The sequence below is a fragment of the Panthera tigris genome, chromosome A3 (assembly GCF_018350195.1).
Source record: "Panthera tigris isolate Pti1 chromosome A3, P.tigris_Pti1_mat1.1, whole genome shotgun sequence".
Taxonomy (NCBI): domain Eukaryota; kingdom Metazoa; phylum Chordata; class Mammalia; order Carnivora; family Felidae; genus Panthera; species Panthera tigris.
This window is the reverse complement of record NC_056662.1, coordinates 42,527,623-42,541,526: the sequence shown is the minus strand read 5'-3', so window position 1 is coordinate 42,541,526 and position 13,904 is coordinate 42,527,623. Positions and strand designations below refer to the sequence as shown.

Sequence of the window (13,904 nt, the reverse complement as noted above, 5' to 3'; positions counted from 1 at the left end):
TGGCATTTATTGAGGAATTTCTGTATGCAAGAATTATTTTAGGGGTGCCTGGGTGGCTCAGTCAGTTAAGCGGCCAACTTCGGCTCAGGTCATGATCTCGCGGTCCGTGAGTTCGAGCCCCACGTCGGGCTCTGTGCTGACAGCTCAGAGCCTGGAGCCTGTTTCAGATTCTGTGTCTCCCTCTCTCTGACCCTCCCCTGTTCATGCTCTGTCTCTCCCTGTCTCAAAAATAAATAAACGTTAAAAAAAAAATTAAAAAAAAAAAAAAAGAATTATTTTAAAGGTACTACTCTAATAATACTTGCCTTATCTCAAAGGATTTTCACTGTAAGACTCAAATTGTAATGCAGTATACAAAGGGGAGGTACTATTCAATTAGTTTAGTACTTAAAAATTAATTTCCAGGGGTGCCTGGGTGGCTCAGTTAAGCCTCTGACTTCGGCTCAGGTCATGATTTCACGGTTTGGCAGTTCGAGCCCCATGTCGGGGTCTGTGCTGACAGCTCAGAGCCTGGAGCCTGCTTCAGATTCTGTGTCTCCTTTTCTCTCTGTCTCTACCCCGCTCATGCTGTGTGTGTGTGTGTGTGTGTGTCTCTCTCTCTCTCAAAAATAAACTTAAAAAAATTTTTAAATAAAAACCTTAATTTCCATTGAATTAAAAAAAAAAAAAGTATGTGGGAATAGAAAGTATAAAAAAGAATCCATATCCATGGGAACCTGTCCCTGTCATAATTACAAATGCCCTCTCACTAACTCATGTTCATTCAGGACCATCTGTTGTGGGCCTACTATGAGAAAGGCATCTTGATACTGAAAAAACCTTTTCTTAAGGAGATCAACAGTCTAGTTCTACAAAACATCTTAAGTGCCATAAAAGAAATTCACATGCTATCTTAGCCCTGCTTCTTAGACATGTACAGAAATGCAAAGAAGTAACATAGTATTGATACCCATATTAACTTCCCTTTACAAATTAAATAGGCTAATCCACAAAGTCTGAGGTTTGTCCATTAAGTTAGCCACTACCCACTTGTGGTTTAGTGAGTCTGTTAAACGTGACTGGTATGACTGAGGAGCTGCATGTTTAAATGATATTTTATTTTAATTAACTAAAATTTTAAACTGATTACCAATACCATTATACTAGAAAACTTATAAGCATGCATTGAACAACTTAGGTATGTGAATCTACTTTTTCAACTGTAAAATTTATATCTAAATACAGATCAAATGCTTCCAGTGAAAACTGAGTATTTGAATTAAAATGTGCTATATGTGTAAAATATATGCTGGATTTCAAATAATTTGTATGAAAAAATAATGTGAAATGTCTCATTTCTTATATTGATTAAATGTTGATATGACATATTGGGTTAAATAAATTTCATTCTTTTTTGTATGTTTTTAATAGGGCTAGTAGAATATTTAAAAGTATACATTAACTTGCATTTTATTTCTATTCAAAAACCCTGGTCTAAAGATTACTTACAACATTCTTAAAACAAGTTTTCAATGATTTGAGGATTCCTCAGAGTTCCAGAGCTTCAAAAACTGACTTAACAGATTGCTTCCTAACAAACTGAAGGAATCTTACCTGTATTTGCCTGCACTTTAGTTTTAGCTCTAGCACTATATGAAAATTCCACCACCGTCAAAAATGCCCATGAAACCATTTAAAAATAAACGCTAATTACATTTACAGGTTGGCAGTTTTCTGAAAGCATGCCAATATGCATTTTTCAACAAAAATGTTGAAAAGAGTAAATAGTCTTCCTTTGATGTAATCCAAAAACACACACAAATTAGTTTCAAATATGGAGTTCCTGCTATAGTATGCACTGAAGTTTGTCTTTGAAGTGCTCATCCTATGCCCTGTTGCAACAGAACAAGAGTTCTTTGACACACCTCCCTCATGTTAACAAAAAGCCAAAATCTCAGCTTTTCCTCTGCTTTTTCATATTCCAACTACATATTAAAACCTGAATTTTAGGGGCGCCTGGGTAGCTCAGTCAGTTGAGCGACTGACTGGTTCAGGTCATGATCTCATGGTGAGTTCAAGCCCCCCCATCAGGCTCTGTGCTGACAGCTCAGAGCCTGGAGCCTGCTTCACATTCTATCTCCCTCCCTCTCTCTCTTCCCCTCCCCTGCTTGCGCTCACCCACTCTCTCTCAAAAATAAACATTTAAAAAAATTTTTAACCTGAACTTTAAACATGTTTAAAAAAATTTTTTTTAATATTTCTTCATTTTTGAGAGAGACACAGAGCATAAGTGGGGGAGGGACAGAGAGAGAGGGAGACACAGAAGCTGAAGCAGGCTCCAAGATCTGAGCAGTGAGCACAGAGCCCAACACGGGACTCGAACCCATGAACTGTGAGATCATGACCTGAGCTGAAGTCGGAGGCTTAAGTGACCGAGCCACCCAGGTGCTCTGAATCACAATTTTACTTAAATCAATCACCTTTTAAAGATCTACACAAAAACTGATTCAATTTTAACATTCCAAAGCAAATCACAGAATAGGGTTAACAATACGTAAGCATTACAGTATCAGCTACTAGAAGACTTTTAGAGTTACAAATCACTCTAGACTAAAAACTACTCAACTCTATGGGGGATCCTTGTACAGAAGACTCCAAGATGAAATAAGTAACAAGTCTGTCAAAGTATTAGTGAGATGAACCAATCTGATGTTTATTTTGCTATACTTCTCCCAATGTAAACTTTCAAGAAAAATTAACACCAGCACAATTCCAAGTGAAAACTCACTTCCAACATCAAGGAGGCGGGGAAGAAAAACTGTGATTAAAATATTTCTGAAGCGTTAGATGTAAATCTTTGAGTACATCTTTCACAGACAATGTAGAGAGAATATTATGCTACAAGAGAAGGAAGCTCAAAATACTTAAATAACACTCTTCTATTTATTAGTCTCTCTGGTTTAGATATGCAAATCCCAAGCAGTACAACAAAAAACAGACTAGGCCTAACTACTCAGAGGCCAGAGCCTTGCTGTGTAGAAAAAAGCGACACATACGTGTTAAATCCAGTTTTTTTAATTTCAAGAGTTTTTTCTAATTTCACCTGTGCTGTTCATCTCAAATATCTTAGTTATTACTAAAAGAAACTAAAGTTACATTAACATAAAAATGATAATGTTTGGAGTCTTTCTGGATAGGAAGTTAAACACCTCTTGATTTAAACCAATTCTATTGGTGAAATACAGTCAATTATTTGTTTTATTTTGCTTCTTTAATAGACTATTTTTAGGGACATTTTGAGTGCACAGCAACATTGAGTGGCAAGCACAGAGTTTTCCCATATATCCCTAGCACTTGTTTGGCTTTAACATTTTGGCTGGATGAATTACCCAAGAAAAAGAAAGAGATAAGTATAAAGCAGAGGATGTTAATCACCAGGGCCGCTGGCAAAGATGGAACTCTACCCTGAATCACTTTGCATTCTACCACTACCAGGGCCTGACAATGGCAGGTGACTAGAGTTAAGGGTCTTTATTCTGTTACTTAGCAGCTACAGAGGCATGCAAAGAAACGTAGGTGCCATAGAAGGATATCAGTCTTCAATATGCAGTTCTGACATTGACAATCATGTTCTTGTAGATTTTTTTTCCTTAAACGTTTATTTTTGAGAGAGTATGCAAGCAGGGGAGGGGCAGAGAGCAAGGGACAGAGAGAATCCCAAGCAGGCTCTGTGCTGTCAGCGCAGAGCCCAACACAGGGCTCAAACCCACAAACGATGAGATCATGACCTGAGCCGAAATCAAGAGTCAGATGCCTAACTGACTGAGCCACCTAGGGGACCCTTGTGTATTTTCTTTTAATGCTAGATTTAATGCTAGGCTCCACAAATAAGCCTAGACGAAGATGTGATGAGTATTTACATAACGTCAGGTTCACCAGAAGGGCATGCATGTAAAAACACTGGCTGCAACAAACAAAGATATTTTACTACTAATCAGAGAAATGCAGGCTAAAAGAGTAAGAAGTCATTTCACACCCATCAGACTGGCAAAGGTTTTAAGTCTCATAACACCAAGTGGTGAAAAGAAATGGAGAAAACAGACAAATGTAGCCAATGGGATGCAAACTAGAACCACCTGTAGTAGAACAAAAAAGGCATACGCATACCCTCTAATCCAGGACTTCCACTTCTAGATCTATACTGAGAACACACTCACTGGGGCTACAGAAGTAACATAAAACATGGAAACCGTCTGCTGCAAAACTGTTTAAGTAGACAAAAGGAGATAAAAGAATGGAAACTTGAGGAAATGTTCATTAACAGGGAAATGAATAAACGTATACAATCATAAAAACAGAAACTATTCAACAGTTAATATAAAGAACCACAGCTACAGCTAAAACCAAAAATCAACCCCCTCCCCGAAAACTCACCAAGTTTAATTTTTTTTTAAGTTGCGAAAGGATACCTAAACCATAGCACTTACATGAAATTTAAAAATACATCAAAATGATATATATTACTACAGATGCACATATGTATAGCTAAAAGTATGGAAATATCAAGGAGAAAGAAATATACTAATTTCAGCTGACTATGTTAAACTTTACCTGAGCCCTGTGCTCCTGGAAAGCAGAGCAGGTTAAGAAATCCACCCCCATCATTTTGTGTTTGGGGAAGCTGGTAAAATAAAGATCCTGCCATTGCTTGCTGAGATTAAGACCTGTCCTCATGGTTCCTCAAGACTCTGTTTTACCTGTCCCAGGTCCTTGTCCTTTTTTTTTGAGACATTCCTCATTAATTAACGGTCTCCTAATTGCAATAGCCCGAAAAAATCATCTCCTTAATTGGCCAGCACATTATGTCTTTGACACAGGAGTGGTTACCTCTGGGGAAGGAAGAGAATGGGTTGAGGAAGAAAATATTTAACTGTAATGGTAACACAGAAACCTGAAATGTGGCAAAAAGTTAATCTTTTCTTTTTTGTACAAAGAGACCGGTTATTATGTGTACTTTCTGCTTAAAATGTTTCAAAATTAATTTGTAAATTATGTTAAACCTTGATGTGGAGTCAAAGAAGGTCACAAGTAAACGCTTTACAGTCTGTTTTCATGTTAAATAGGCACACGAACACATGCCCAACCTATTTCATTACACTGCTGTAATGTAATGTACAGGCTGCTGTAAGTAAAAGTGTTTTTAGTAATCATCAAGTTGCAGGATACATTTGTAATGTATTCTGAGCCAATTAGCTCAGCTTGTTATAGCAGAGCTCTGACTAGGGCAAGGTTAGATTATCATGTAGACTTTTATTGTTTCTGGGGCAAGACTACACTCCTACTTCCCAGAAAGCTATACAGCTATGCTATAAATGTCATACACCATTGGTTACAAGAGGCACTAGGCAAGTCAACATGTAAGATCTCGATCCACACCCAACAGATAGAACTACTAAGCAGATAACCCTAGGAACTTGACGGTAGACAAGTAAATAAGCTTTCCAAGAGGAAGGTGGCACACCAAGTACACACATCAAAGTTTTGTGTGGTTCCTGTGGAGGATAGGCTTTTTTTTTTTTTTTTTTGGCACTGTAAACTGAGATTCTGAAAACATGAAATCTCATCTTAAAGTGCCCAAGGTGATCGATCTTTTGAGTTGGTTTCAAATTGCTTTTATTCCCAAGTGCTTCCAGAAGGCTTGTGAGTACCAGGAAGTGATTTTGTTAATGCAGAACAAACCCATCAACAGCTAAAATTTAATCTTAACAAACCAAAAAAACCTTAGAAACTTGGAACCTCAGTTTCAAATATAGAGGCAGAGTGCTAAAATCTGGGATAATACAAGAACTTCCAATCTTCACAATATGCTCTGTGCTTATAAGGCTAAATACAAGAGTAATCTTTACAAAAGGTCAGTCTGTATTTTCTGAATCCTATTTGCAAGCATCCAAACAAGAGCTTGTAAGGTCGTCTTGATCTCCCTAAGGCCAACAAGTTTGAAACGTATCTGGAATCCACTCATCTTGATTAATTTTTATTCCTCCTCCTCCCCCAAGAACCAGTAAACAAAATATTTTAATGCATAGAAATATGGAAGGCTTGAACTAAAACTTAAAGCTAAAACACTTGGTCCTGTTTTCAAATAGAAAATAAAATTTGTATTAAAGAAACTCAAAAAAGAATGTCAAATCATAACTTAAAGCAGGCTCCGACCCACTTCAAAGAACTTTTATCAGAGTGGATGGTCTTAATTTTATAATTCAAAACCCTTAAAGTCTTTTAGTATAAAGTAGTATATACATTTATAATCTTATAGAGGTTTAAAAAAGTCTTAAGGTGCTTCTCCTCTCTAAGCTTACAGATTTAAACCAAAGAAGAACTGAAAACTGAACAATATCAAATTCCTACATCTCCTTACTCATCAAGAAACTACTAGTTAATCTTTTTCTTCCTTGCACTACCTTAAGTAAAAATTAAGTTATTCAGCAAAATTGTTATTCAGCAAAAAACATTCTGTATGCAGTAAACTGGTACCAACTGCTCCCAGGCAGACAGATGCAATAACAGTGTAATATTTCTAGCAAAGTCTGGTAAGCCTTTGCCTGCAAATCATTGACCAAAAATGGTAACAGCCAGTGCAGACTAAAGAAAATGACAAAATGTTCTACTCGATCGTCCAATTAAGAATACTGTTGTACTGCAAACTAGAGACAGTTTATAGAGGGAAATATGTAAATTAAGCCAAGTGTCTGTCCATCACCTAGAATATAAGGGGCATGTTCACTTTTTAGTGACAGGATAATCTGATGGGCTTTTAAAAACCTTTTTCATTCGCTTTTATTAGCATCCCAGCACTATCACTCCTCACACGTTAGGTTCTGGCAGAGACAAACTGTTCACAGGTAAAAAGAAAATTTCTAACCATGCAGGGAGAGACTAGGTAGGGAAGGGTTAAAAGAGCCACTGCGAAGCTCGACAAGCACTACAAGAGTGCTGCTGGAAGCTGATTGCCAGATACGACAAACAAAGCGGCTGCGAGGCCACCCTGTTCTTAATCATACCAGGGTCATACTCGTGATAATCATTCCGCCCTCTAGGGTTGTTCAATAAAGGCCTTATTTTCTTTAATGAGATGGACAGACCTCAGGGGCCGAAACTCGCACGAGTCACTGACCACCTCGGTGCCCGGCTTTGGGGAAACCTGCGCCAACAAGGCCCAGGCCGGATTCCGACGCCCCCCCACCCCGGGAAGGCGGACTCCCGGTCGATTTCAGCGAGGGGGTGGCGCTGCTCGACCCTGGCAGGTCGTCCCCAGTCCGGGGCCGCAGGAACCGAGGGGACGAAGCTGCCGGCGGCGGCCTCGCAGCAGCAGCGACCGACGCAGCGGCCAGGAGCCGCCCCGAGGCGCCCCCAGGCGCGGGAGTCCCGGCGGGTCCGCGGGCGGCGAAGCCCGGAGACCCTCCCCCGCCTGGGGATTGCAGCAAGGCCCCGCGTCCTTCCCCGGGCGTGGGCGCGCCTGTCGCCCCTCCGCCCCGACCCCCGCGGTGCCCCAGCGCCCCGGTCCCGTCAGCCCACGCCTCGGGCTCCCTCCCACTCACCATCTTCGCCGCGGCGGTCGCAGAAACGCTAGAAGGGTAGCCGGTCAGCGCCGAGTCTGTGTACTGTCCTCCTCGCCGCAGAAGGAAGGAGCAACCCAGCGAGCAGCCTACGCTAGGCGCGAGCCTACCAGGGGGTGGGTGCGCGAGCGCGCGCCTCGGGCCCAAACGCGGCTGCGCACGCCAAGCGCGGCCCGTCGTTGCTGTGCAACCGGCTAGCCAGGCAGCGCCCCGCCCAGAGGGCGGGCTGAGGATTGCGCCTCACCTTCCGGAGGCTGGGGGACTAGGTCCTGCTCTCACCAGCTCGGCTGCGTGGGGTGGGGCCTTCCTCATCTACTAGCGACGAGGTGGCCCGGCTCGGGCTGGTACCTGCGGGCGAGGGGAGGGCAAAGGATCAAACGGGGCAGGGGGCCCTATCCCCAGCTCTGCCGGCGAGGGGGTGGGGAGGGGGAAGGGTCACGTGGCGCCCCGCCCACTGCGCTGCTGTTGCCCTAACATGGAAATATCCACCTGGCCAGGTGTGCGCCGCCGCTGGAGGCGGGGCCTGGGAGGACGCGGAAGGAGGAGGAGGGAGGAGAGACGAGGCAGGAGGGAGGGCGAGGTAGAGCGAGGTTGACTGGGGACTGGGGGAGAACGACGGTGGGCGGCTTTCCCCGAGCAGCAGTCCAGAGGGAGGACCCGGGGGAGCCGAGGAGCGGGCTGCGGCGCCGAAAACGCATCCCGCATTTTTTTACCTACTTTGGTGCGATTCCCGCCGTCCTCCCCTGATTGGCCCAGCCCGGCACCGTCGGGCCCTCGCGTGAGGGAAAAATCTGCACATTCTTCCCTCTTCCCGAGGCGACTGTGGCCATTCAGAGTGCTCTGTGAGTCACCGCTAATTTCAGGTCTGGAAAAAAACAAGGAGTGATTTGTTTATCTTTGGGAACTGCCCGGGGAAGGAGGCCCGGCGGTCCGCAGGGGTGTGGCTGGGAAACGGCAGAGTTTACTGGGACTATGGCGCCAGCCCCGCCGCTCTGTTTTGGGGGCTTTTAATTTGGGGTTGGGTTTTTTTTTTTTTTTTAATGGGTGGTTACATCACAAACACAATTTTGAGAGAGCCTGAAGGAATCCCAGTGTTTTTCCTGAGGGTGTTTTTGTGGAGAGTAAAGGGAGCAGAAAGAATTTACAACTGGGATGATTACTTTAAGTTTTACTTAATTTAGCCTACCGAGAACATCACGGCCTCTACCAAAATTATTTTAATTCTCCAAATGTGAGGCTTTGGGACAAGACTTTTTTGTTGTTTTTTGTTTTTTCTGGTCACTGTATGAAATCTAGACTGTTGTGTGGCTTTTGTTCTGCCCACTCAACGTAGAAACTTATTTCTCATTACCTCGTCCTGTTTTTTGTTGTTGTTCTTTTCTTTTCCAGCAAAGTTGGGACAATTCTAAGCCTTTACCACCTGATATAAGATTTTGCAGGCCAGAGCAGTGGCCTCAACTTGAAACAGAACTTGTTAAGGTCAGATTTGTGTTTCCCGTCCCCAGAGTTTCTGAGACTGTATCCGAGTGAAGACGCAATAATTTGCATTTCTCACAATTTCCAGGTGATGCTAATGCGGCTGGTTGGGCACCACGCTTTGAGAAGAACGAACCCACCTGTATCACACTGCAGCTGGAACCCTTTGTTTCTCTGCCTGGGACTCAGCGGCCCCTCCACCTGTAAAGTCTTCAAAGAGGAACTCCTGCTGGATGGCTGAGTCAGCCAAGCTCTGGGTTTCAGGGCAGATCATGATCTCACGGTTTGTGAGTTCGAACTCTTGCAGAGTCTGCTTGGGACACTCACTCTCCCTCTCTCTCTCTCTCTCTCTCTCTCTCTCTCTCTCTCTCTCTCTCTCCCTCTCTCCCTCTCTCCCTCTCTCCCTCTCCCTCTCCCTCTCCCTCTCCCTCTCCCTCTCCCTCTCCCTCTCCCTCTCCCTCTCCCTCTCCCTCTCCCTCTCCCTCTCTCTCCCTCTCTCTCCCCCCTCTCCCCCCCCTCCCCTGCTTGTGTTCTCTCTCTCTCAAAATAAATAAATGAACTCTAAAAAAAAAAAAAAAAAAAAATACAAAAACAAAAAAAAAAAACTTCAAAGACGTTCAGTCTAGTCCCAAATAGAATCATGCTCATTTAAGGATACAAGCCTGCCTCCTCTAGCTTCTCTTCTGCATTTCATCCTCCACCCTGCCACTAGTGTTCTATCCAAACATAAGAATCTGATCTTGTCGCTTTCCTGCTTAAAATTTTCCAAGACTTCCTCAGCAGGTCATTCTGGCCCTTCCTTCTGCCTCTGGCCTCTCAGCCTACCTTTTCTGCCCTGCCTCCCATATCTTCCAGAGTGCCCAATTTCCTTCCAGACTGAACTTCTCATTCTAGAACCTTCCTTAACTCTAACTGCCATAATTATTGACCTGTTAGTTTCTCAGACTGGAATGTTTCTATTACCCTTCCATCCTGAAAACCTCTGACCACTTCCCCAGGGATCATTAGTGGTTTGTTCTTTAATCCCACATTTCATCACTTCTCAAATCATTAATAAGCATCCAGATCACCTGAGGATCTTATTAAAATGCAAATTCAGGGGTTTAGGGGGTGAGGTCTCAGATGCCCCCAGGTGATTCAGATGCTTCTGGTCCTCAACCCATACTTTGAGTAGTGAGGTCTTATGGTTTTTCCCTAATGTTTGTTACTGTAGACCTGTCATTGTTTATATAAATTTGCCACCACCACCAGTTTAGACTGAGTTCTTTGAGGACAGGGACTGTTTAGGATGTACCTTATATGGATTGGCATCATCCCTGATCTCTAATAGGTGTTGAATACACATTTGTTCAGTATGTGAACCAATATCTAAAAATGTTTTACAATTCATCAGGCAAACTTCTATGTTGGTTCATTATAACCTAAGATGAGCCCCCATTTTTAAGAGTCCCTTAAACTTTAACCTCTGCCTTTACACATAGATTTTCTGGGTCTTTCTATTCTTCCTCATACCACAGAGGAAAACATTTTGACATAAAGCCCCTCCTGAAATACGGATGTATTCCATTGCAAAATTAGAAAACATTTTTCATACTTAATCTGAGCATATACATATAAGCATTTTCATTTAAAAGCAATACTATGGCAGGAAGAATAAAGTATACATTAACGAAGAGCTTAGAGATGTATGTTAATACACTGGAAAAAGTTTTGTTTATTTGCAGGTGGACACAACCCTGTCGTAAACAGTATAGGAAAACTAGTTTCTACCCTGCGTCCCTACAAATTCACCTTTTCTCTCTCCCCTTGGGCACCCCCAACTGTCCATTCTATAGTCTCTCCTATAGTTCCCTCCTCTGAAGAAAAGAGGAGGGAACTAATTCTTTTGTTCCCTTTTGTTCCCACTAATTCTTTGTTCTTCTCTAGGTAAGATGTTTTTTCCCTCTTCTTTTAGAATTTTTTTTTAATCCTCGATTTTCTATAATTTGAAAATGATAGACCTAGGTGTAGTGTTTTGTTCTGTTCTGCATTTATCCCTCTTGGTGTTCTTTGAGTTTTCTGGGTCTGTGGTTTGGTATCTGACAATAATTTGGTTAAATTATCAGTAATAGTTTCAAATATTTCTTCTGTTCCTTTCTTCTAGTATTACCATTTCGTGTATGTTACACCTTTTGTAGTTGTTCTACATTCGTTGGGTAGTCTGGGTTTTTTTCAGTCTTCATTGTCTTTGCTTTTTGCTTTTGAGGTTTCTGTTGACATATCCTCTAGTTCAGAGATTCCTTTCTCCTCCGTGCCCGATCTACTAATAAGCACATCAAAGGCGTTCTTCATTTCTGTGGGTCTTATTTTGTCTTTTAGTATGCTTTCCAATTTTTTCTTGATAACTGGACATGATGCACTGGGTGAAAGGAACAGCAGTAAGTAGGCCTTTAGTGATGTGGTGAGGTTGGGGTGAGGGGAAGACCATTCTATAGTCCTGTGATTTGGTCTCATTTTTACTGAATCTGCCTCTCGACTGTGAACTTCACAAGTGTTTCTCTGAAACAGGCCGCACACCCCCCACCCCCCCGCCCCGCCGCCGTCCTTCCCTCCCCAATCTCTGCCCTTCAGTGGGACAGCATAGCTGGAGTAGGCTGGAGGTGAGGGTCTTCTTTCCCTAGATCAGGAGGTTCTGGTAACTAGTTTCCCCTCAGAGCAGGCCTTGTTAGGACTGAGGCATCTGGTGTATTTCAAGATGGTTCCTTTTCCCCTCCTGCCTTCAGTAGGGGATTTTTCTTTGTCATTTACTGTGGGAACCTGGTAGAGCTGCAGGAGGTGAAACAGATGTTGGGGGGTGGGGGGTCCCCTGTGACTGAGTCTCCCCAGAGTTTCTGTCAGACTTGTCCACATTGAGCCTCCAGCAATTTGTCAGTTACAGCTCAGGTTTTCTTACCCCGCACTGATTCCCAGGGTGGTTTCTACTTGAGTCTCTGCTTTAGGAAGCCATAACTCCCTGTATTTGCCTGTCTTATCTACAGTTTGGGCACAGCAGTCTGCCCTGTGTATTCCTCTCTCCTATGGATCCAAGAAGAGTTGTCTGTTCAGCTTTTTATTTATTGTTAGGACAGAGTAGCAACTTCCAAACACTTTACAGGCAGACCAGGGAAACCTGAAGTCTGCCCCTTTCCTTTTAATTTTTTTTTTTTTAAACGTTTATTTATTTTTGAGACAGAGAGAGACAGAGCATGAATGGGGGAGGGTCAGAGAGAGAGGGAGACACAGAATCTGAAACAGGCTCCAGGCTCTGAGCAGTCAGCACAGAGCCCGACGCGGGGCTTGAACTCACGAACGGCGAGATCGTGACCTGAGCCGAAGTCGGACGCTTAACCGACTGAGCCACCCAGGCGCCCCTGCCCCTTTCCTTTTAAAGAAGCTTCCCAGAAGTACCAGGCAGGGCTTCTACTTTTATCTCATTGACCAGAATGTAGTGTATGGCTGCCAGGGGCACTGGGAAATGTGGTCTGTTCTCTGAGCAGCAATGTGTTCAGCTAAGAAATTGGGATTCCTATACCTAGACAGGAGGAGAAAGAGGGTACTGGGAGATAACCAGCAGTAACTACCATGGCTAGATACTATTACTCCATTCTACAGGTGAGGTAAGGTGAAGAAATGTTCCTTAGGAATCCAGAGGAATTAGTGATCTGCTCCCAAGCCCATGACCTTTACTGTCAGGCCACGTGACACATCAGTAGTGCTGAACAAAAGACCTGAGCTACCTCTTATTGCTTCCTTAACACTACAGAGGGGGGTTATACAAAATGAAGCAAATGGAAGCTGTAGAAAATACATTCTGGACATTCCTTTATTGTAGCCGGGTCCTCTTGGATCAACTGCCCCAAGGGCCTAGACATCTATTTTAGGAAAGAACTAAATATATTTAAGTATATTCATGGGAACAGCACAGTACTACATGGTAACACTTGATTTCTGTGTTAGTCTTCATGGTAAAGTAAAAGTTATATGCTTTTTTTTATAACAACATTTTATAACCTTATAAACAATACCGATACGTGTTTTTCAGTTACTGGCGTACTACTTGAATGAAACCATGAGAAATTGGAGTGGAAAGTGGCACAACACTCCTGACCAATGGTTATTCCCCCTCTTGGGTCTTCTGTTCCAAGTTCTGGTGAAAAGTATAGACCCTTTCTCCAGAAAAATAAATACTTGCTCCTACTCACAAAGGTTGGCTTACATTTTCAGGGAGCTCGTGGACTGTCCTGAAGCCCATCCCTTAAACTACATATTTCAGGAAAGGTTTGGGGGGAAATTCTAAAAAGGAAACCTGAGGTAGGGGTGACTGAACAGTCCTACAGTTCCTCCTCCACTGGGTTGCTATCACCCTGGTTATGAGTGCAGCATGACTCTTTCCAGACCCTTACAATACAGAGCATTTAGAAAAACACAGATGGCCTCCGAAGTGCATGTAGGACTGCAGCTTGTTTTTATTCGCTCACTCATTCAGCAGTGTATCTTCGGGATCTATCCTTACTGTCTTCCCATTTTCCAGAAGTAATGGTGCACTCTACAGTTCTGATTGGGTTGCTATACTTCTGAAGAAAGAAAAAGCCACAAAGGATTCAGAAAGGGACAAATAAAGGCATCTGGAATCCGGTATTTGATTTAAGGATAGACAAAATGACTTAAAACTCTCCAGAATATAAAGAAGCTCAGGGGTTGAATGTGACCACAAGTTAAAATAAATCATGAAGGGTAGGAATGAAGTAAATAGAAAATCTCAGCAAATTATAAAAATAAGAAGGCATCTCTTAAAAGCTCAAAGTGTGTACTTTC

The 13,904-nt window shown here is 42.9% G+C and overlaps 2 protein-coding genes across 9 annotated transcripts in view; one reads left to right on the top strand and one right to left on the bottom strand.

Annotated features, from left to right (window-relative positions):
- The window catches only part of DSTN (destrin, actin depolymerizing factor), a 35,545-nt gene extending 27,757 nt beyond the window's left edge, over positions 1-7,788 (bottom strand). The window contains exon 1 of the mRNA XM_042980944.1: positions 7,578-7,788. Within this exon, the coding sequence (XP_042836878.1) occupies positions 7,578-7,580 (3 nt within the window). The 5' untranslated portion in view covers positions 7,581-7,788. The remainder of the gene's footprint in view (positions 1-7,577) is intronic.
- Positions 7,782-13,904, top strand: part of BFSP1 (beaded filament structural protein 1) — a 70,854-nt gene continuing 64,731 nt past the window's right edge. Inside the window, exons 1-4 of one of the 8 annotated variants that reach the window (XR_006215607.1) lie at positions 7,962-8,092; positions 8,985-9,074; positions 9,160-9,354; positions 13,132-13,286. The gene's annotated coding sequence lies outside the window, so the exon portion shown is untranslated. The other 7 variants (XR_006215608.1, XM_042980938.1, XM_042980940.1 and 4 more) reach the window with 7 other exon arrangements.